The sequence below is a fragment of the Aquarana catesbeiana genome, linkage group LG02 (genome assembly GCF_042186555.1).
Source record: "Aquarana catesbeiana isolate 2022-GZ linkage group LG02, ASM4218655v1, whole genome shotgun sequence".
Classification (NCBI taxonomy): Eukaryota; Metazoa; Chordata; class Amphibia; order Anura; family Ranidae; genus Aquarana; species Aquarana catesbeiana.
This window is the reverse complement of record NC_133325.1, coordinates 176,337,181-176,361,564: the sequence shown is the minus strand read 5'-3', so window position 1 is coordinate 176,361,564 and position 24,384 is coordinate 176,337,181. Positions and strand designations below refer to the sequence as shown.

General features: G+C 46.3%; 1 protein-coding gene across 2 annotated transcripts in view; it reads right to left on the bottom strand.

Annotated features, from left to right (window-relative positions):
• Positions 1-24,384, bottom strand: part of LOC141127429 (retinol dehydrogenase 16-like) — a 90,681-nt gene that overhangs the window by 13,328 nt on the left and 52,969 nt on the right. Inside the window, exons 1-2 of one of the 2 annotated variants that reach the window (XM_073613852.1) lie at positions 19,134-19,284; positions 11,633-11,958 (exon numbers count right to left, since the gene is read on the bottom strand). In XM_073613852.1, the coding sequence (XP_073469953.1) occupies positions 11,633-11,945 (313 nt within the window). In that variant the 5' untranslated portion in view covers positions 11,946-11,958; positions 19,134-19,284. Of the gene's footprint in view, positions 1-11,632; positions 11,959-19,133; positions 19,285-24,384 lie in introns of those variants that run through there. The other variant, XM_073613853.1, reaches the window with a different exon arrangement.

Below are 24,384 nucleotides of genomic sequence, written 5' to 3'. Positions count from 1 at the left end.
AATGAATGCAAAGTGTTCTCTGATTGCATGAGATAGAGAGACGAGGTGGCGATCTCACAATCTTCACCTCGTCCAATCAGAGAACACTTTGCATTCATTGAAAAAATACATAGTATTCTCTGAATGGCGTCCATGCCAAGCAGGCAACCTTCTATGTTCATTAAGCAGCAGGGCAGCCACTGTGAATGAGCCCCGGAAACTAGTGAAGATCACTATAGATCTACAGTGATTTCCAGCTTCCATGGGATCCCACAGCTATGGCACATCAATTCTTACATTGATCCAAGGTGAACCAATGTCACTTTGTTAAAAATGGCATACCTCAGCTTTAGTTAAAAGGATATGGTTATGGTGTTTGGTGATACAAAAAAATCATATCAGCAGCTTCAAAATAATAGATACATAATAGAAGAACACAAATGCAGAGTTACAGAAAAAGGAGGGAAATCCTACACATCTTATGTGAAAAATATATTTATGTATTAAAGACTTTAGCTTCCTCCAGTCTAATGAAAACCTTCAGGTCCAAAGATAGCTGACATCCTTCTGTATGTGGTGGGTTGTGAGGCATAGTGGGTGCAAGGTGGATAAAGTTATTGAGCGCCAGACACTTCTTAGATGTAAAAGAGGTTTTATTTTTCTTAATAATCCTTTTTATATGTTTAGAGGTACAGAGGGTTAGGGACAGCCCTAAGCAATTCTAACTTCAATTGGTGACTCCAAGACTTCAGTAGGAGAACAGTCATACAGGGAAAGCACCCAAGCAAGGCGCCACATCTGCACGTGCAGGATTGCTGTCTCCTATGGCAACAGTCTTTAACCGTTCCTGACACAAATCGTTACAGTCCTCTTTGCTTCATTACAACTTCTACTTGTAGTTCTTCAGCTCCTCAAGCTCCTGGTCTCTCACTGGACCCTCTGATTCACTGACTCTGAATTCCTGGAGCTTCTCAAAGCTTTGTGGTGGTATCTCCCACAAGCGTCACCCACGCTTCCCTGCTGGGTCCCTAGCTTGGCACTCCAGATACTTCTTAAGCTTTACCCCTGCTAACCGGCTCGGTCCCTGGCTTGACTCACAAGGCTGCTCTGCCAGCGTCACCTCCGTTAGTTGGGTCCCTGACTTGATCACCACCTGAAGTTTCCCGATTCTCCACTATGCCCGTTCGGTGAGAATGCTGCTTTGGTCCTTTGCTTCAGTTACTTACTATGGTACCTGGTAAATGTGATTGGTCCCTTAGTGGCGACAGCTGCCCTTCTACCTCTGACCACGACAGGTTCTCCAGCCGGCAGAACCATCACTTCTGGTTGAACAGCAAGCTGCAATCCCAACCCTGCGCTGCCCTCTTACTTCTGAATAGGCCCTCACACAGTCTGGCAGCCAGATGCCCCCAGGATGGGGCCATTACGACACACATTCACCCAGACAGCTGTCTAGGTGGCACAGAACATAGATCACCTCACCCAAATATATAGGTTCTCCCAGCAGGCCAAGGGATTCAAGAAAACCCCTGCCCATTGGCTGAGATACCCCATATACCCATAACCTGACCTTGGGTTGCCCTTCTCGTATCTAGTACCACCAAGTACCTGGCCACCTAACTGTAGAAGAGAAGAGTGCAACAAGGCCAAACGTAGGGAGAAATCAATGGATCTCTAGCAGTTGACCAGGGTAACTACTCCTAGCATGGAAATTTGTGAGGAGCTCCCTAACTAAACTCCAGGGTGCTACATCTACAAAACTAAGAAAAAAGAGAAATAACCGAAAAAACAAAGAGGTCTATTTACAAATTTTTTTCACACGATTTTCACTCAGGATTCACACATTTTGCTCATTGAATCCAATTAGAAAAATGTGCAAATCTTGGGTAAAGTTTTTCTGTTGCAGAATTATACAAGTGCATACAATTAGCAGTCTTCATATTTCATTATCAAAACATTGGACACACCAAAGATAATTTAAACCCAAATTCTTTTAATAACCATAAATGTATTGTGATCTGATGTTTTTATAGTCCTGATGACAGAGATTGCATTTCCCTTGAAATATGTTGGACTTTGTGTTACCCATTGGATCTCAATAAAGCATCTGTAAGATTTAGCAAGCTTGAATGTAGTTTGTTTTGAGATTGGTCTCCTGACACTTACATTGTAGAATAAAACACAAGCTCCCTGTTACTGTCTAGACAGGTGCACAACGACCTTCACTTTTACAAGCTGTCTTGAACCCCGAGAAGGAAACACCTGGGATGTAATCAAGCCCCTTTATTTTTGCTCTAAAGGGACCAGTGCATCCTGATCACCCTCTTTTACACTATGATTACAGCTTTGGGATAAATATTGGGGAGGTTGGATTTGCCAAGCCTGGAACTTTTGTCTACCTGAGATTATTGCAAAGAACATTCTATGCTGCTGATCAATCTGATCATAAAGCGGAACTTCACCCAAAAGGAGAAGTTCCGCTTGTTTGCATCCCTCCCCCACTACCACATTTGCCACTTTTTTGGGGGGAGCGGGTACCTGGTTTTGACAGGTACCAGTTCCCACTTCCAGGGCAGATTGCAATCTTTTTTTTTGCATAACAAATCTAGCACCCTCTAGGTAGATAGGTGCTAGAGTGTGATTTTTTTGCAGGGTAGGCAAATTTAGGTATGCCTGGCTGCAGAGGCGTCTCTAGGTGGTGGCTATTGAGGTTATAGCCCCAAATCTGGGGCCCATAGCCCCGAGTCTCTGGGGTAGGGGTCGGCACCCGGCCCACCATTGCTGAATGCGGGCACCCGGCCCGTGGACATTTTCACCACTGTCCTCTTCATTGGACAGCGGTGAGCAGCCAGTATCACAGGGCTGGATGGGGGCAGGAACCGCAGGAGTTAACTTTTTCATTAAACAGCAGGTGATTGGTTGCCGGGCAATCCTAGCAACCAATCACCAGCCTGTTAATGTGAAAAGTAGTTTCAGTAGTTCCCGCCCCCATCCAAACCTGTGATGCCGATCTCAGATGCTCTGCTTGCTGTACACCTGCACCCCACACCAGTGGGGTGCAGGGGACAAAGGACACTACGGTGGGCTGCAGGGGACAAAGGACACTACGGTGGGCTGCAGGGGACAGAGGGCACTGCAGTGGGGTGGAGGGGACAGAGGAGACTGCAGTGGAGTGCAAGGGACAGAGGACACTACGGTCGGGTGCAGGGGACAGAAGACACTGCAGTGGAGTGCAGGGGACAGAGGACACTAAGGTGGTGGGGTGCAGGGGACAGAGGACACTGCAGTGGGGTGCAGGGGACAAAGGACACTACGGTGGGCTGCAGGGGACAAAGGACATTACGGTGGGCTGCAGGGGACAGAAGACAATGCAGTGGGGTTCAGGGGACAGAGGACACTACGGTGGGGTGCAGGGGACAGGGGACACTATGGTGGTGGGGTGCAGGGAATAGAGGACACTGCGGTGGGGTGCAGGGGACAAAGGACACTGCAGTGGGCTGCAGGGGACAGGGGACACTACAGTGGGTTGCAGGGGACAGAGGACAATGGGGTGTGGTGCAGGAAACAGAGGAAACTGCAGTGGGGTGCAGGGGACAGAGGACAGTGGGGTGGGGTGCAGGGGACAGAAGACAGTGGGATGGGGTGCAGGGGGCAGAGGACAGTGGGGTGGGGTGAAGGGGACAGAGGACAGTGGGATGGGGTGCAGGGGACACAGGACAGTGGGATGGGGTGCAGGGGACAGAGGACACTACGGTGGGTTGCAGGGGACAGAGGACACTACGGTGGGGTGCAGGGGACAGTGGGGTGCAGGGGACAGAGGACACTACGGTGGGGTGCAGCGGACCGACGACACTACGGTGGGGTGCAGGGGACAGAGGACACTGCAGTGGGGTGCAGGGACAGAGGACACTACGGTGGGGTGCAGGGAATAGAGGACACTACGGTGGGGTTCAGGGGACAGAGGACACTACATGGGGTGCAGGGGACAGTAGGGTGCAGGGGACAGAGGACACTACGGTGGGGTGCAGGGGACAGAGGACACTACGGTGGGGTGCAGGGGACAGAGGACACTGCAGTGGGGTGCAGGGGACAGAGGACACTGCAGTGGGGTCGGGGTGGGCCACAAGTGGCAGGGGAGCTCTGGGGACCCTGATGTAAGTGGGGGGGCTCTCTGGGGATCCTGATGTAAGGGGGTATCTGCACTCAGATATGTAAAATATATATATATATATATATATATATATATATATATATATATATATATATATATATATAGTGGCAGTAGGACCCTGTGCTACCTGGAAGATTGTTGGTTTATGCCAGATTGTGGGGGGAAAGGCACGCTGATTGCACAGCTGTGTGCTGGGCTATTTAGCTGTGACCTGGCTATGGCTCAGGGTTCCACCCAACAGACAGGAAGTCTGTTCATGGGAGTCAGGTGGACTCCCATTCCTCAGAGGAGTCAGAGACTGCAGGGGGCAGCCAGATTATGCATGTCTGCAAGAGGCAGACGTACTTGGTGACAGAGCAGCAAGGCGCTGATCAGGAGTGAGCTTAACTCTAGGAAACTCTTTTGGGTCTGAGGAGCAGACCTAAGGCCTAGGCTAAAGGCCTGAATCAGCCGTATGGCAAGAATGTAAGCCAGGAGGCTAAAGTCATGAGTGTGCAAGATACAGTAATGGTGGAACCCCCTGCGTGGACTACTGATGTCTTTGTGAACTTTTCCGTGCTTTTAAATAAAAGTGGGCTACCAGGCCCTTAAAAATACAGTTTTGTACTGGAGTACTCACTGACAATGCACCTACCGTTTGAGTCTGATAACCCCAATCTTACTATATATATATATATATATATATACTCACACACGTACAGTATATTATATACATGTGTATGCCCACCCAAGCGTATGACTTTCTTTACTTCACTGCTATGGGCTCTAGCCCCAGATCTTTAGTAGACCTAGCAACGCCCCTGCCTGGCTGTCAGCTGGGCCTGTTTGTTTTGATCTGGGCTGGGAGTGGCTGGTGATTCACATGCAGCATTACTGAGACCTCCCTCTTCTTTCTAGAAGGTTCTGGAAATAGAGGAGGAGAGGTGGAGCTGCCTGGGGTGTTTTAGTGAGCCCTGACCAATACCCAACCTGGATTGGCAGAGGGCAGGCCTCCTTAAATACCCAGGGTCAGCCCAGCTGGGGAGGAGTTGGAGTTCAGAGCTTGGAGATGGAATGCTAGGCTGCCAGGGCCTTTGAGAGACCCCTCCCAATCTGAAGGGGTGACCTTGGGCCCAGGGCTCGGGTGCAGATGGGGCCCTTCAAGAAATCGTGAAGGTGTCCTTGACAGGAGGCACAGGAGGAGCAAGAGAGGACAGCAGGAGAGAGCATTGCCGGACAAGTCTCCAGGGAGAGGAACAAGTGGTCGCAGCCAGGAGGTCTGGTGAGTGACATGCACAGTCAGGAGGACAGGGGAAGCACGCCTGAGAGGACTGGGAGCATGCAGTCTGGGATGGGTGCAGAGCCAGTGGAGTGGACTGATGTGTCATGGGCAGTGGAGAAGGGCAGCTGCAGCCAGGAGGGCTGGCAGGGCCTGAAGATGGGATACTGGGCTCAGTAGCCAAAGTTAGGACAACTAGCACCAGGAACTTTCTATTGCTACACTATAGGGGCTGCGGTCCCTGCCTGCAAAAGGCAGTTGCTAAGGTCTGGCTGAGCCAGTGTCAGGCTTAACCACGCGCTGCTAGCTGGGCCTGGAAGCTCAAGTAAGTAGAGTGCTGGAGGAGCTGAGGTGGTATAGTCTGCAGCAAGAGTTGTGCTGGAGGAAAATTGGCGTGTATATACAAGAGTGTAAATAGTTAATCCCAAAGAAGTGCTAACGATTCCATTGGGCATCCCATACTTCCTTTACCCCATCCAAATTCAATCCCCTCAATAAAATACAAAAACAAAGTTTATGGAGTGTTCATTGTCTTGGAGTGTCTGAGAGGTGAATGCCGGGCTGGGCAGGGTTACAGGTGCTAAGTGATGTGGCCCCATCACTTAGCATAGGGGTACCGCTACACAAATATGTTATACTTACCTGCTCTGTGCAGTGTTTTTTCACAAAGCAGCCCCGATGATCTTGGGTGCCCCGCTGGCGCCTCTGGCGCCTCCTCTTTTCTGAGTGACCCCTATAGCAAGCCTCTTGCTATGGGGGTACTCGTGCTTGCTCACTTCCAAGACCTGCCCTGTGTGTCCATAAGATGCACAGAACGGGGCTTGGCCCCACCCATGGTCCCACAGTGAGTAACTGAAGCAAGTATCTGAGCAGTATTCTCACCGAACGGGCACGGTGGAGAATCGGGAAACTTCAGGTGGTGATCAAGTCAGGGACCCAGCCAGCGGAGGTGACGCTTGCAGAGCAGCCTTGTGTGTCAAGCCAGGGTCCGAGCAGGCCAGTGGGGTGAATCTTGAGAAATATCGGGAGTGCCAAGCTAGGGACCCAGCAGAGAAGTGGAGGTGACGCTTGAGGAAGATACCACCGTGAAGATTGGAGGAGCTCAATGGCAGTGAATCAGTGGGCCTAGTAAGAGACCGGGAGCTCAGTGTACTGAAGGACTAGCCCGAAGGCGGTGCTTGGTTTTCAGGGTCCTGTACGTGGGTAGACTGCCAAAAAGTCCCACACATGTGGTATCCCTGTACTCAGGAGAAGCAGCAGAATGTAATTTGGGGTGTAATTTTACATATTCCCATGGCATGTGTGAGCGATATATCATTTAGTGACAACTTTGTGAAAAAAAAATTAATTGTATTTTTCCCGAAACTTGCGGCAAAATATAAAATATTCCATTGCTTGGGGCGTCTACTTTCCAGAATGGGATCAGATCATTTGGGGGGGGGAGGTTGACCTGACCTGGTATTTCATGCACAACATTAGAAGCTTATGAAACACATCACCCACTCTTCTAACCACTTGAAGACAAAGCCCTTTATAACACTTTTTGTTTGCAAAATTTTTTTTTTTTGCTAGAAAATTACTCTGAACCCCCAAACATTATATATTTTTTAAAGCAAAGGCCCTACAGATTAAAATGTTGGGTGTTGCAAAACATTTTTTCATACAGTGTTTGCATAGCGTTTTTTCAAGAGCAATTTTTTTGGGGAAAAAAAAACACTTTTTTGAATTTTAATTCATTAAAACATACTATATTGCCCAAATGTTTGGTATAATATAAAAGATGATCTTATGCCGAGTACATACCAAACACGACATTAAAATTGCGCACAACAGTGCAGTGGTGACAAACTACATACATTTTTAAAAGCCTTTAAAAGCCTTTACAGGTTACCACTTTAGATTTACAGAGGAGGTCTACTACTAAAATTACTGCCCTCGATCTGACATTCTTGTGTTACCTACCATGCATGGTGTACTTGCTGTGTACATATGACAGGAGACCAATGCTTGCATTTGCCTTTGCGTGCGAGCACAGGGGGACAGGGATGCTTTTTTTTTATGTATTTTGCTTTTTTTATTTTATTTTTACACTGTTCCTTTAATTTTTTTTTAATTATTGTTATCACAGAGAATGTAAATATCCCCTATGATAGCAATAGGTAGTGACAGGTACTCTTTTAAACCAAAATTGGGGTCTATTAGACTCTAGATCTATCCTCTGCCCTCAAAGCATCTGACCACACCAAGATCGGTGTGATAAAATGCTTTGTCAATTTCCCAATGGCGCAGTTTATATCCGGCGAAACCGAAGTCATGCAATGCTTGTAGCTTCCGGTTTCTTAGGCCATAGAAATGATTGGAGCCATTCTGATCTTTGATCAGCTCTATGGTCAGCTGGCGGAACCACCGGCTGCATTATCAGGTGGGATAGGAGAGCCTAAGAAAACCAAGGAAGACGACGGGAGGGAGTGGGGAGGGGGGATGTTCCCTCCCACTGCTTGTAAAAGCAGTCTAACGGCTAGCCGCTAGGATTGCTTTTACATGAAAGCAGACCAAGGTACCAGGATGATACCTAAACCTGCAGGCATCATTCTGGCATAACCACTCAAAGTCCAGCAACATACCAGTACGTTGCTGGTCCTTGTTGGGCATATATTGTAATGTTCTTTTTTTTTCATGCAGCCTGTGGGCTGAACGAAAAAGAGATATTAATCGGTGGGTATGCCCACCATTAGAATACCTCCCTGCATCCACCCACTTCTAAAGATGGACCGTTTTTTTTTAACTGTGGTGGTGAAATCACCTCCTACATCGCTGGAGTCGCTGATTTACGTATCGTGAGAGCAAACGCTGTTGCTGTCAAGATAAATAAATCAGTGCTGATTTTCCCTGGATCAACTTTACCTATAAATGTAATATAAATGTTATATTGTGTGCATTTATGAAAGATTCCAGGCCTTTCTTAAAGCAATCTACTGAGCTGGCCAGAACCACCTCTGGAGGGAGTCTATTCCACATTTTCACAGCTCTTATTCTGAAGAAACCTTTCCGTATTTGGAGATGAAATCTCTTTTCCTCTAGGCATAAAGAGTGCCCCCTTGTCCTCTGTGTTCACTGTAAATTGAATAACTCAACACTAAGTTCACTATATGGACCCCTTATATATTTGTACATGTTGATCATATGTTAATCTCCTCTTCTCAAGAGAGAATAAATTCAGTTCCTCTAATCTTTCGTCATAGCTGAGTTCCTCCATGCCTCTTATCAATTTGGTTGCCCTTCTCTGCATTTTCTCCAGTTCCCCGATATCCTTTTTGAGAACTGGTGCCCAAAACTGAACTGCATATTCCAGATGAGGTCTGACTAATGATTTGTACAGGGGCAAAATGATATCTCTCTCTTTCTAGTCCATACCTCACTTAATGCAAGAAAGGACTTTGCTCGCTTTGGAAACCACAGCTTGGCATTGCATGTTATTATTGAGCTTATGATCTACCAAAACTCCCAGATCCTTCTCCACTACGGATTCCCCCAGTTGTACTTCCCCTAGTATGTATGATGCATGCATATTCTTAGCCCCCAAGTGCATAACTTTACATTTATCAACATTAAACCTCATCTGCCACATATTCGCCCAATTAGTGCATTGAGGTCAGCTGGTAAATTGGAGACATCCTGTAAGGACGTTATTCCACTGCATACGAGAGCCCTGCAGTTCTTGCACCTCAACAACAGCAGAAGAATAGGGTCGGGTATGCCTGACCTTGGCAGGGACCACTACTCCGTCGTCAGAGCTATCTGTCAGGGTGCCGCTGCTGTCTACAGGTTCGAATACTGAGCCTGAATTTGACAGATGAGTGACTTCCTCTTCACTCTCATCTGTCATGCTCAGAAACCTGTAGGCCTCTTCACTAGTGTACCTTTGATTGGACATTTTGGCCTCTAAATTTACTGGTACAACTAGTAAGACTCACAGGAAAAAATAGCACCTGACTGTCAACGACTGCTTCAAACGCTACCAAAAAAAATGTTAGCCTTCACAGGGATCAGGCCTGACTCTGCGAAGGCTGCAGTTATGTGTGTTGTGTTTTTGTAAGTGACAGTGATCGATTAATACTGCACTTGGGTGGGCTGGGCAGAGGGGCTAAACGCAGGTGCTAGCAGGTATCTGGGCTGATCCCGCTAACGCTGCATTTTTGGGAACCCCTAAACTACTGGGGATGCTAGTATAGATCTGATCAGATATTGATCCATTCAGACACTATACCAATAAGGGAGGTGTATGTTGCGTGCGCTACTGGCACTAATCTGACGCTGCCTGGGGCGACGCAGACCCTAACTGATGCTAAAACCTAACTGATGTCACCCACCAGGTGATCAGGGGGTTAAACCTTTATTGGGTAATATACGTCGGGTGCCCTGACACTATAAAAAAACAAACTAACTAACCAGTGTCACCCGTAACACTAATACGTTGAACACTGGTGACAGGGGGTGAAAGGGTTAACTAGGGGGCAATCGGGGGTTAAAAACCTTTATTAGGTAGTATATGGGGGTACCTTACACTATAAAAACCTGACGGTGAAACTAATCAACTAACTGGCTAACCCGTGACACTAATACGGCTATCAGAAAAGAGAGCTATTAGTGACACTGGTGACAGGGGACGAAAGGGTTAACTGGGGATGATCAAGGGGTTAAACCTTTATTAGGAGGGTTTAGGGGGTACCCTAGACCTACCTGGACCTACTATTAACTGCCCTAACATTTATTACAGTCACAAATGAGACCAATGCAGTGATCAGTGAAAAATCTAACTGCAATTGGTGACACTGTGACAGGGAGTGAAGGAGTTAACTGGGGGGGCAATAAGGGGGTGATCGGGGGGTGACAAATGTACCTATGTGTACTGGTGTTAGTGTAGTGTTGTGCAACTCACATTTATGCCGCGTACACACAACTGGTTTTGCCATCGGTTTCTCCGTCGGAACTCCGACGGAATTCCATTCAAGCGGTCTTGCCTACACGCAGTCAACCCAAAGTCCGACCAAAGTCCGACCGTCAAGAGCAACACTTACGACGGGACTAGAAAAAGGAAGTTCAATAGCCAGTAGCCAATAGCTTCCGTCTCATACTTGCTTCAGAGCATGCGTCGTTTTTGGAAGAGCATGCAGACGATTGGTTTTCCCGATAGGAATTGGTTCCATCGGAAATATTTAGAACATGTTCTATTTCTAGGTCCGTCAGAATTTTCGAAAAAAAAGTTTGATGAGGCCTACACACGATCGGAATAGACAATGAAAAGCTTCCGTCTGACTTTTTCTGTCGGACATTCCGCTCGTGTGTACGCGGCTTTAGACATCCTCTATCCTCTCTCTGGAACTGAAAAGAATTCCACAAGGGGAGATGACATCACTTCCCCTGCCTGTGTTTACACCTACAGGCAGGGGAAGCATTTTCATTCACCAGAACCGGCAGTAATCATTGGCCTGGACCTGAGGATTGATTGGTTCTGTAATTAATCCGACTGCCGCAGGCATGGGGCGGGAGCGAGGGACGTCCATTTGCACACCTGTGCCATTCTGCCGACGTATATCGGCGTGCGGTGGTCGGCAAGTGTTTAAAGTAGTACTAAATCCAGGACCCTGCATTCACTATATCTGGTGTGCCACAGTACACAGAACATGAAAATTCAGTTATTTTAGTAAATATAAACTGCTAAATAACCTTTCTCATCAGAAGTTAGAGCAGTCTTGTGATTTGTAGCAGTGTCTGGTTAAAGCTTGTAGGAGGAGTTTTCATTCTCCCCCGATTGTCCTATTGGGCTGCAGGACCCCTGACCCTCTATCTGGACAGTACTCATTGATCCTGTGCTGATCACATGGACTCTCCCAAAAAAAAAAATACACTCTAGCAATACACACCAAACTGAGCATGTACAGCTTGCTCCCAAGGCTCTGTTTTATCAGCAGATAGATTGGGGACTGTGGAAGAAGGGGAGGATCAGAGAAGACAGAACCTTTTTACACAATGTAGAAGTTTAACCACTTAGGTTCTATAGTGAGTATAACAAGCATGCTTTACTACATATACAGACTGATTTTACTGTTGTGTGTTTAGTAACACTTTTAAGCTGCGACAATCTTTTTTTTTTTTCCAGGTGTTCTGTAATGTAAGAAGATTGAGGAATATTGCATAACATTCAACAGACTCAAATCACTCACCCTTATCTCCCACAATATCAGCTACCCACTTGGCTGTAAGGCTCACACTCTGGCTGTCTGTGACATTTAGGATCACAGTCCGCAGCCTACGGGATGCCTCCTTTTTTAGGTCTTCAGCTCCTTTTGTAGTCAAGCAAGCTGCAAGAACATTTAGTCCACGTCTGTCCAGCTGTTTTGCTGCTAAATTTCCAAAGCCAGAGTCACATCCTGTAATCAGTACGTACTTGTTTGTGAGATTTGGGAGGACCAGACGTTTTTTATTCCATCTGTATAAGTAGACCACAGCTAGAATTCCTAGCAGTAGAAGCCACATGACGACACACGGCCTGCCAAGAAAATCCAATAAATGTATGTGCAATCAAATAGATCGATACACATTCTTATACATCGATAAAGAGTGGAGAAGGGCCTTTCTTACATTGGTGGTCAGCAGAGAAGAGGCCCTTACATTTATGGTCAGTAGTACAAAGGCCCTCACATTGGTGGACACTTGAGAGAAGAATATACTTTACATTAATGGTTACATTATTAGTGAGTGCCGGTTCACACTACCGCGACTTGGGATCCGACTTGTCAGATCTCAAGTCGCCCCAAGTCGCTTAACATCAGAAATTCCATTCAAGTGAATGAGAGCCATCTTAATGTACGCTACTGAAGTCGCTCCGACTTCAGAAAAGGTCCCTGTACTACTTCAAGGCGACTTCTAGGCGACTTGTACCCATTGATTTCAATGGAAGTCGCCTACAAGTCGGATCGTGGTCTATAGTGAAGCGACTTCACAGGAAGAGAAGATGTTTTTTTCAAGCAAACCCCTCCCTCCCCCAGAGCTGATTGTAGTTTGATTGGTCACTGGAAAGTCGCCTGTCCTGGAGGCGACTTGAAGTCGCCTTGTAAGTCGCCCCAAGTCGCGCTGTGGTGTCGCCCTCAGGTCGTGTCCAGGTCGCCTCGCAAAGTCGCGGCCAGAGTCGTGTTGCCCCTGTGTGAACCGAGCCTTAGTCAAGGAATTCTAAGCAACCTTTGGAGGAACCCTAGGATTCCACGGAACCATGGTTGAGAAAGGCTGTCATAGAAGAACATACAGTGCCTTGAAAAAGTATTCACACCCCTTGAAATTTTCCACATTTTGTCATGTTACAACCAAAAACATAAATGTATTTTATTGGGATTTTATGTGATAGACCAACACAAAGTGGCACATAATTGTGAAGTGAAAGGAAAATGATAAATGATTTTCAAATTTTTTTACAAATAAATATGTGAAAAGCGTGGGGTGCATTTGTATTCAGCCCCTCTGGGTCAATACTTTGTAGAACACCCTTTCACTGCAATTACAGCTGCAAGTCTTTTTGGGTATGTCTCTACCAGCTTTGCACATCTAGACATGAGTGACATTTTTGCCCATTCCTCTTTGCAAAATGGCTCAAGCTGTGTAAGATTGGATGAAGAGCGTCTGTGAACAGCAATTTTCAAGTCTTGCCTCATTTGGATTTAGGTCTGGACTTTGACTGGGCCATTCTAACACATGAATATGCTTTGATTTAAACCATTTCATTGTAGCTCTGGCTGTATGTTTAAGGTCATTGTCCTGCTGGAAGGTGAACCTCTGCCCCAGTGTCTTTTGCAGACTAACAGGTTTTCTTCTAAGATTGCCCATAGCTCCCAACTGTCCCTGATTTCGAGGGACTGTCCCTCTGTCCCTCTTTCCTCCTCATTTGTCCCTCATTTTGGTCTGATCTATATAGTTGTATATAAAATGCACTTTTTATCTTCCAAAAAGTGTTTCCCAGTGCTAAACCTTTTATCAAAATTCTAAATTGCTGCATTTGTAAATTTTAAAAGCCAGTATAAAAGAATAGTAGTGGTTAAAAAAAAGCCCTTGTGGATTTAGTTAACCTTTTTTTTGGTTACGTCTCCTTTTAAGAGGGTGTGGCAGGGGACGTGTCCTATGCCCACATACGTTTGGTAGTAGGTGTCCCTCATTCCCATCTCAAAATGTTGGGAGGTATGAGATTGCCCTGTATTTGGCTCCATCCATCTTCCCATCAACTCTGACCAGCTTCCCTGTCCCTGCTGAAGAAAAGCATCCCCACAACATGATGCTGCCACCACCATGTTTCGCAGTGGGGATGGTGTTAGGGTTGCACCGATACCATTTTTTCAAGACCGAGAACCGATACTTTTCCTCAAGTACTCGCCGATACCAATTACCGATACCTATTTTTAAATTTTTTTGTTTACATATTTTTTAATTTACATTTTTGGTGAAGAGGTGGGGAGGGGGTTATTGTTTAGGGTGGATAGGTGGGGAGGGGGTTATTGTTTAGGGTGGAGAGTTGGGGAGGGGTGTTATTGTTTAGGGTGGAGAGGTGGGGAGAGGTGTTATTGTTTAGGGTGGGGAGGGGCTTATTGCTTAGGGTGGAAAGGTTGGGAGTGGTGTTATTGTTTAGGGCAGAGAGGTGGGGAGAGGTGTTATTGCTTAGGGTGGAGAGGTGGGGAGGGGTGTTATTGTTTAGGGTGGAGAGGTGGGGAGAGGTGTTATTGTTTAGGGTGGGGAGGGTTTATTGTTTAGGGTGGGGAGGGGTGTTATTGTATAGGGTGGGGAGTGGTGTTATTGTTTAGGGTGGAGAGGTGGGGAGGGGTGTTATTGTTTAGGGTGAAGAGGTGTTATTGTTTAGGGTGGAGAGGTGGGGAGAGGTGTTATTCTTTAGGCTGGGGAGGGGTGTTATTGTTTAGGGTGGAGAGGTGGGGAGAGGTGTTATTGTTTAGGGTGGGGAGGGCGTTATTGTTTAGGGTGGGGAGGGGTGTTATTGTATAGGGTGTGGAGGGGTGTTATTGTATAGTGTGGGGAGTGGTGTATTTGTTTAGGGTGGAGAGGTGGGGAGGGGTGTTATTGTTTAGGGTGAAGAGGTGGGTTATTGTTTAGGGTGGGGAGAGGTGTTATTGTTTAGGGTGGGGAGGGGTGTTATTGTTTAGGGTGGAGAGATGGGGAGGAGTGTTATTGTGTAAGGTGAAGAGGTGGGGCGGGGCATTATTGTTTAGGGTGGAGAGGTGGGTTGGGACGTTATTGACTCAGCCCCCCTGAATCAATACTTTGTAGAACCACCTTTCTCTGCAATTACAGCTGCAAGTTTTTTTGGGGATGTCTCTACCAGCTTTGCGTGATGAGGGAGTTATTGTTTAGGGTGGAGAGGTGGGAAGGGGGTTATTGTTTAGGATGGAGAGGGGTGTTATTGTTTAGGGTGGAGAGATGGAGAGAGGTGTTATTGTTTAGGGTGGAGAGGTGGGGAGGGGTGTTATTGTTTAGGGTAGAGAGGTGGGGAGGTGTGTTATTGTTTAGGGTGGGGAGGGTGTTATAATTTAGGGTGGAGAGGTGGGGTGTTATTGTTTAGGGTGGAGAGGTGGGGTGTTATTATTTAGGGTGGGGAGGGGTGTTATTGTTTAGGGTGGAGAGGTGGTGGTATTGTTTAGCGTGGATGGGTGGGGAGAGGTGTTATTGTTTAGGGTCGGGAGGGGCATTATTGACTCAGCCCCCCTGAATCAATACTTTGCAGAACCACCTTTCTCTGCAATTACACCTGCATGTCTTTTTGGGGATGTCTCTACCAGTTTTGCACATCTAGAGAGTGACATTTTTGCGTGAGGAGGGGGTTATTGTTTAGGGTGGAGAGGTGGGGAGGGGTGTTATTGTTTAGGGTGGGGAGAGGGATATTGTTTAGGGTGGAGTGTTATTTTTTAGGGTGGGGAAGGGTATTATTGTTTAGGGTGGAGAGGTGGGTTATTATTTAGGGTGGATGGGGGGGAAGAGGTGTTATTGTTTAGCATGGAGAGGTGGGGAGGGGGTTATTGTTTAGAGTGGGGAGAGGTGTTATTGTTTAAGGTGGAGAGATGGGGAGGGGTGTTATTGTTTAGGGTGGAGAGGTGGGTTATTGTTAAGGGTGGATGGGTGGGGAGAGGTGTTATTGTTTAGGGTGGAGAGGGCAGTTATTGGAGGGCAGTTATTGTTTAGGGTGGAGAGGTGGGGAGGGGCATTATTGTTTAGGGTGAAGAGGTGGGGAGGGGCGTTATTTTTTATTGTTTTTGCTGACGCCCTGACTTAGTTGGGGTAGGCGGAACACTTTGGTGGGGGTGGGTCAGCCACACCTTGTGACCTTTGACCTCTGGGGGACACGCCTGCTGACCTTTGACCTTTGGGGTGATCCCTAACCCCTAACCCTAACCCTTTTTCTAGTCCCGTCGTATGTCATTGCGTTCTAAACGAACGGACTTTGGTGTGATCGTGCGTAGGCAAGTCAGTTTCAGTGGAACTCTATCGGAACTCCGTCGGAAAGACCGTCAGAATCTACTCTGATGGAAAATCTGGTCGTGTGTACGCGGCATAAGAGCTTCACAGAACAGCCGTATTTATATTGAGATTAACTTACACACAAGTGGACTTTTTTTTACTAATTAGGCGATTTCTGAAGGCAATTGGTTCCAGTAGATTTTAGTTAGGAATATCAGAGTAAAGGGGACTGATTATAAATGCACACCATTTTTTTCAGATATTTATTTGTAAGAAATTTTTAAAACCATTTATCATTTTCCTTCCACTTCACAATTGTGTGTCACTTTGTGTTGGTCTATCACATAAAATCCCAATAAAATACATTTACGTTTTTGGTTGTAACATGACAAAATGTGGAAAATTTCAAGGGGTATGAATACTTTTTCAAGGCACTGTACACACGCTATATTACCAAAAGTATTGGGACTCCTGCCTTTACATGCACATAAACTTTAAAGTGATTGTAAAGGCTAGCTTTTTTTTTTTTTTTTAAATAACAAACATGTTATACTTACCGCCTCTGTGCAGTTGGTTTTACACAGAGCAGCCCAGATCCTCCTCTTCTGGGGTCCTTCTTTGCTGCTCCTAGTCCCTCCCTCCTTTTGAGTGCCCCTTAACCAGCAGTTTGTTACAGGTTATCATCCATGCCGAGTCAGAGCTCCGTGTATCCATTCAGACACGGAGCCCCGACCTGGCCCCACCCCCTCTCTCCCCTGATTGGCTGACTGACTTTGACAGCCGCAGGAGCCAAAAGCGCCGCTGCTCTGTCTCAGCCAACCAGGAGGAGTGTACTGGATGGCTGAGGGGATTGTAGACATTGCTGGAGAGAGAAGGAGCTCATGTAGGTAATTGGGGGTGCTGGAGGGGCTGCTAAACACAGGTTTTATATCTTAATGCATAGAATGCATTAAGATAAAAAAACCTTCTGCCTTTACAAGTCCTTTAATGGCATCCCAGTCTTATCCTGTAGGGTTCAACATTGAGTTGGCCCACCCTTTGCAGCTATAACAGCTTCAACTTTTCTCCGCTCTAATTCATTGCAAAGGTGTTCTGTCGGGTTGAGGGCAGGTCTCTGTGCAAGCCAGTCAAATTCCTCCACCCCAAACTCGCTCATCCATGTCTTTATGGACCTTTGTTTGTGCACTTGTGTGCACATGTTGGAACAGGAAGGGGCCATCCCAAACTCTTCCCACAAAGTTGGGAGCATGAAATTTTCCAAAATTTTCCTAAACCTTGTGGACAGCCTTCCCAGAAGAGTTGACGCTGTTATAGCTGCAAAGGGTGGGTCAACTCAATACTGCCCCTCTCTGCCAATCCCTTCACTGGCTTCCCCTACCCCATCGTATAAAATTCAAAATGCTAACCACAACATACAAGGCCATCCACAACATCGCCCCCAGCTACATCACCAACCTCATCTGCAGTTATCACCCAAATTGTTACCTCCGCTCCTTCCAGGACCTCCTGCTCTCTAGCTCCCTTGTTACCTCCTCTCATGCTCGTCTTCAGGACTTCTCCAGAGCCTCTCCCATCCTCTGGAATTCCCTGCCCCGGTATATCTGATCAGCCCCTAACCTGTCCACCTTTAGGAGATCCCCAAAAACTCACTTATTCAGGGAAGCCTATCCAACACCCACCTAACAACTGTCCCCGAGCCACCCGCATCAAATCATTCCCTGCAGCTATTACCTTTTGTACCACCACCCCCTCCCTTTAGAATGTAAGCTCTACGAGCAAGGCCCTCCTGTCCCTTCTGTATTGAACTGTACTGTAATTGTGCTGTCCCCCCTCTACATTGTAAAGCACTGTGTAAACTGTTGGCGCTATATAAATCGTGTATAATAATAATACTGAACCCTACGGACTAAGACTGGGATGCCATTAAAGTTCATGCGCATGTAAAGGCAGGCGTCCCAATACTTTTGGTAATATAGTGTATTTCTCTCCAAGCTACATCCCTGCCTGTATGGTTCACTTGCTAGGAGAGGGGTTTACATGCTGCCAGGGATTGGCATTATCACAGCAGACGAGTTAATTGCCAACTGAAAACTCTTTGCCACAATGCGCCACACCCTACAATTCTCCTTGAATGACCCCCTGTTGGTCCCATTTTACATGCCCGCAAACCTAATTGGATAAGGAACATCCACTGCAGAGCTAAAGCATATATTAACCGTTTCCTTTCCCAGCACCCTTATGCCATGTACACACGATTGGATTTTCCAACAACAAATGTTGGATGTGAGCTTGTTGGCGGAAAGTCCGACCATGCGTATGCTCCATTGAACATTTGTTGTCTGACTTTCCGCCAACAAATGTTGGCTAGCAGGTTCTCAAATTTTCCGCCAACAAATGTTTGTTGTTGGAATTTCCGATCGTGTGTACACAAGTCCGTCGGACAAAAGTTCACGCATGCTCGGAATCAAGTACGAGCCAGAAGCGCTCGGCCTTGTAAAACTAGCGTTCGTAATGGAGAGATCATGTACGTCTTGTACGTCACTACGTTCGTAATTGTTGGCCAACATTTGTGTGACCGTGTGTATGCAAGACAAGTTGGAGCCAACACCCTTCGAACAAAAATCCACGGTTTTGTTGTCGGAAAGTCCAATCGTGTGTACAGGGCATTAGACATACAAATATATAAAACCAAAAGGTATAGGAAAGCTAATGAGGGCCCCAATGTGAGATTGATGTTCTTCTCAATATTGTATAATATAGAAAAAAGAAAAGGAGTCTTTAGGTTATTTCCTGTGCATATGTTCCTCATAAATCCATCTTCATACATGTTAACGATAAAACTACTTATATTAACCTTAAACATTAGTGGAAATATTTAGCCTCACAATACTCTGGGAGGTTATTTGTGACCCCTAGTAATTCATTACTGACAACAGTCATTACATTTTAAATATCACATGGGGATTTTAAAGAGGCAAAAGTTCTGAGCAGAGGAGAAAGTGTGGGAATTACTGAAACACAGGGGACAGAATTGACAGCCCTGAGATCCTGAGCCTTCATTTTGAAACATACCTAGGATCCCATGCCTCATGGTCAAGTTTAGTAGTCCCAAATCAGGGTTTATTACTATGAGAAATGACTGGGAATACTTGTGGCATTACTACGAGACAGAGTGACATAATAAATGAGACTGGCAAAGGATTTTTTTTTTTACTGTACCTTGTTTCAGTACACCAGCCGATGATAGGGAGGGAATGTGAACGCAACACAAAAAAAAACTGAAGTGTGGTAAGGACCCGTGAACAAATGTCATGGGCTGGGCTGTGCAGACATGGACTTTATTACTCTTATCAGATTTCCCTCCTCCCCTATACTAAGAAAACACAGCACAGGGATGGCCTGATCTGTCCATACAACAGCGAAACACTGTGATGTATTTACAGTCATGGCTGTGGACACTCCTCCCCAGTGTACATGTAAAGGAATAGGAAGAAAAGAGGTGGACACCAATGTGCTGAAACAAGGAAATAACTGTCAGGAAGTACAAGATTTACTTGGGGTATCCAGGAGATGTTAAGGCAAACTCCAACCTTTTTATCTACAAAATATTTTCAGAATACATTCAGAGAGTCTATTTTCCATACAGAATACTGCACTAGGTACACTATCATTGCCAACATTTTAGAATAATTATTTTCTAAGAATGTTTTGTTACCGATCGCGTCTTCTTTTGTGACATCCAATACTGTATCAGAGAAATACATAGCCTTATTTAAGCAAACACTACATTTTATATGATGTCTGGAAAGAAATACATTTGTGTACAGCAAAGTTTCATTTTCAAAAGTGTATTTTGAAAGTTTCTGTAAATGTTAACAGATTACAAAGATTTTATTGGAAGGATACATACAGCTTCAGATGCCCTCCCCATTGCCTTCCTCTGCTATTTATTATTTAACCACTTCACATCCAGGCCATTTCTGACACTTCGCTCCTACATGTCAAAAATCATCATTTCTTTGCTATAAAATTAGATAGAACCCCCAAACATTATATATGTTTTTTTAGCAGAGACCCTAGAGAATACAATGGCGGTCATTGCAACTTTTTATCTTGCACGGTATTTGCGCAGCAATTTTTCAAACGCGTTTTTTTTGAAAAAAAAACAGTTTCATGCTTTAAAAAAAAACAAAACAGCAAAGTTAGCCAAATTTTTTTGCATTGTGTGAAAGATGAAGTTACGCCGAGTAAATAGATACCTAACATGTCACGCTTCAAAATTGCACACGCTCGTGGAATGGCGCCAAACTTTGGTACTTAAAAATCCCCATAGGCGACGCTTTAACATTTTTTACTGGTTACATGTTTTGAGTTACAGAGGAGGTCTAGGGCCAAAATTATTGCTCTCGCTCTAACGTTCGCGGCGATACCTCACATGTGTGGTTTGAACACCGTTTTCATATGTTGGCGGGACTTACGTATGCGTTCGCTTCTGCGTGCGAGCTCACGGGGACAGGGGCGCTTTAAAAATTTTTTTTTTTTTTTTTATTGTTAATTTTACTTAAAAATTTTTATTTTTACACTTTAAAAATTTTTTTTTTTTTTTGATCACTTTTATTCCTATTACAAGGAATGTAAACATCCCTTGTAATAGGAATATGAGACGATCAGTCCTCTTTACAGTGAGATATGGGGTCAATAAGACCCCACATCTCACCTCTAGGCTGGGAAGCCTAAAATAAAAAAAAAAAATAAAACGATCGCCGCTTCACAGCTGAAGCGGCGCCGTTTTTTTGAATGCAGAGGCCGGGCGTGACGTCATAACATCGCGCCCGGCCTCCGAACGATCATAGAGACTCCGGCGACCATCTGGTCCGCCGGAAATCTCTATGGTGAACATCCGGCGCCGGCGGATCCGCTATCCGACTCACCGATCGCTGAGGTGAGTCGGTAGTAGCACCGGAGGGCGGCGGGAGGGGGGGGACGTCCCCTCCCGCCGCCCGTAAGAACGATCAAGCGGCGGAACAGCCGCTATGATCGTTCTTATGGTGTACGGAATCGCCGGCTGAAAATGCCGGTATCTGAATGATGTCTGTAGCCTCAGACATCATTCAGATATAAGCCCCGAAAGTCGAGGACGTAATTGTTTTTAAAATAAGTTGATCATTTTTTTTTTATAACTGACAAAAATCACATCTTCTCTTCCATTTCTGCAATGGCTCCTATCACTATGGCTTTCTATGGAGTCCCTGCAATGGGTGCACTTTTTCCGTTTGCAGATGTGTGCAGCGGCCTCTGTGCGCCAACATGCACAGGTGGCACAGAGAGGCTTGTAGGAAAGCTGAAATCAGGTGCCTGCAAGGAGAGTGCGTCATTTTAGTGAGCCAGCTAGGCTACCCAGGTTAGGGAAGAGTAATGCTATCTCTGCTGGCTCGCTGGCTTTTTGCAGGGCTCTGCCCTCCTCTCTGTATCATATAAAAAGGGGCAAGGCTCTGCCTAGACGAGTCCTGCCACATGGGAAGCAGCAAGATGTACACAGAGGAAGATGTAGCCCTTTACAGCCAGCAATCACCTGCCTAGAGGAAGCCTGCACGGAAAGCTGCTGCGGGGCTGCTGCACATTGTAGTCCCACAAAAGACTGGGGCACTGCCAAGTATGGACTTCCACCAGTTAATGGACTTTCTCCTTTCAAAGGTATGGCTGGGCAGCCACTAAACAGACAATTAGTCAGGGTTAAGATGTTCTGGACTTTGTTTGCACATTGTTATGTTACTCTGCACGACTTTCAGTAAAGGGGGCGTGTCCAAGATGGTGCACTGAGCGGATGCATCTGTGAGAGCTCCGCTGGCATCCGTGGCTTCTTCTCCTCCTCCTGGCGGCTATAGTGCTCCTTCAGTGGCAGAAATCATCCCCATGAGACACTGCTCATCCCGGGCATCAAAAGGATGGGGTAAGAAGTATACTTTCCCCCCTGTTCCGGAGGAATCTGTCCCAGTCCACAGGGGCCACGGGGAGACAGGAGGGCGCCCCTTCACAAACATGGCGTCCCAAACAGAGAGCCAGGAGCTACCCTCACCACCCCAGACGGGACTCACTGACGTCCTAGCAGCCATCACAAACTGCCATGCTTCAGTCACCTCTCCCACCACTAAGGTGGATGCTGTCCAGCTTGATGTGGGGTTAATCAGGCAGGATATGGACAAAATGAGATCTAGAATCACATTTGCAGAGCAGCGCATAAGCCACATGGAGGATACAGTTGAGAGCCATAACACTGACCTCCGCATGCTGCACACCAAAATCAGAGCCCTAGAATACAAAGCAGAGGATGCTGGGAATCGCAACAGAAGGAACAACCTCCGCATCGTTGGCATGACGGAGGGGGTTGAGGGTAATCACCCGACTGAGTTTGTGGAAAAGTTCCTCCGAACCCTTTTGCCATCGGCCCAATTCTCACCCTTTTATGCAGTGGAACGTGCCCACCACATACCCCCTAAACCGGGCCCGCAAGGTTCACCACCCCGTATGTTCATACTCAAGTTTTTACATTTCCGGGATCGGGATGAGGTGCTCAGAGCAGCCAGGGTGCAGGGAGAACTGGCATACCAAAATAGCAAGATCCTGATTTTTCCAGACTACTCAGTGGAAACGCAAAAAATGAGACGCTCATTTGACCGGTGTCAAAGCTGCTATGCGTGTAAAGGACATTAAATAAAGTGTCCTCTTTCCTGCACGCCTGCAGGTTCAAGATGGTGAAACAACAAGGTTCTTTACCTCTCCCATGGATGCATCTGCCTGGCTGGATTTCCTTCCCCCGCACCACTGAAAGCTGATGGCCTCTCTGCCCTTGACAATATCACGGCTGTGTATTGCAATACTCCCCCCCCTGTTCACGAACTGCCTGACATGTGGGGTACTGACATGGGGTGGTGTGGGTTTCACAAGGGGAGATCATCCTCCATGGCTGAGGCTAGGCCCAGTTTACTGCTTCCCCCCCTTGTTGCACCTGTTGTGCCTGACTTAATATCCCTATTTGCAACATTGGAATATGTGTGCCCCTGGTCTGACCAGGTGATCTTATGCCGCTATAACCGATAAGGTAGACTGTAATTTCTACAATAACAAGTTTTTGACACTAATGCTGAACAGGTATACATTGAGGGAAAAAGGTTTTCTATTATTTAACTTTCCTGCTCACTTAATGCCTTACTTCTCATGTCACAGTGTGTCTGCACTGGAAGAACTTCCTATGACTCTATTCCTAAAACAGTGGCGGACTCTAGTGTCAGGTAAGAGGTACTGCAGGGCCAGAACTCTGCACGAACTGTGACCTTTCAATGTAGTTTGTCTGTCTCTTGCACTACTTCCAGATTGGATATCTTCAGGGGATAAGCTTTATGTTGTGCAACTGAACTCCTAATATCCATTTTTCCCTTACATTAGAAAAGTGCCTAGACTGTACTTCTGTACTGCACTTCAGCCAAACTATTTTTTCACTTTTGCTTTTTCTAGGAGCTGATAAGCCTAACTCAGATATTGCTGTTTTTATACATATGTGGTGGAGCCTCTCCCATTATGTATGGATGCTCCCTCCTCAGTGTGTGAATACACCCACTGGTATACGTCCCCTAGCATAGCATTGGGTGTATAATGTTTGGGGTCTTGAGCATTCCTTGGTTGGGGTTGGGGATGTGGGGTGGGGGAGGGTTAGGGTTTATGTTGGGAATGTTAAAGGTGTTTTTTGCTGTTACAGGTGCTTTGTGCTGTTTCTACTCAGGTAATGTTGGTGCAGAACTGTATATGTTGCTGAACCTATTGTGCTTGGGACTGAGATGCTGCCCCACGGGTTTCATACCCCTACGTGGATTTCCCCTATATGCCCCAAATGTCTCAATTCACAGTATTATCATGGAACGTTAGGGGCCTTAACTCGGCGGTTAAACGCTCCCTAGTGTTCCGTTTTCTCCATAAGCATAATCCCCACATCTGTATCTTTCAGGAGACTCATCTACTGGGCCACAAAACAATCTGCCTTAAAATATCATGGGTGGGGTTAAATTACCATGCTACTTATTCCACTTATGCTCGAGGGGTCAGCATCTTAGTCCGGAAATCTCTGCCTTTAGGCCTATAGATATCAAGACCGACAGGGAGGGCAGATATGTTATTATAAACGCCAACATTTATGATAATGATGTTGTGTTAGTCGGACTTTATCTTCCCCCATCAGGCTCGGTCCAGATCCTGCATGAAATTTTGCAGGTGGTGGTCCAGCTGGACACCAACCTAGTCTTTCTACTAGGCAACTTTAACATGATCCCTTGTAATGATCTACATAGGATGTGTGCCTCGACACGCGATTCTCCACTCCTCCGTCACTGGGCGGACACGTTCACCCTCACGGATGTCTGGGGACACATGCACCCGACGCAGAGGAAATATACCGGTCACTCTTCCACTTTTAAAAAAC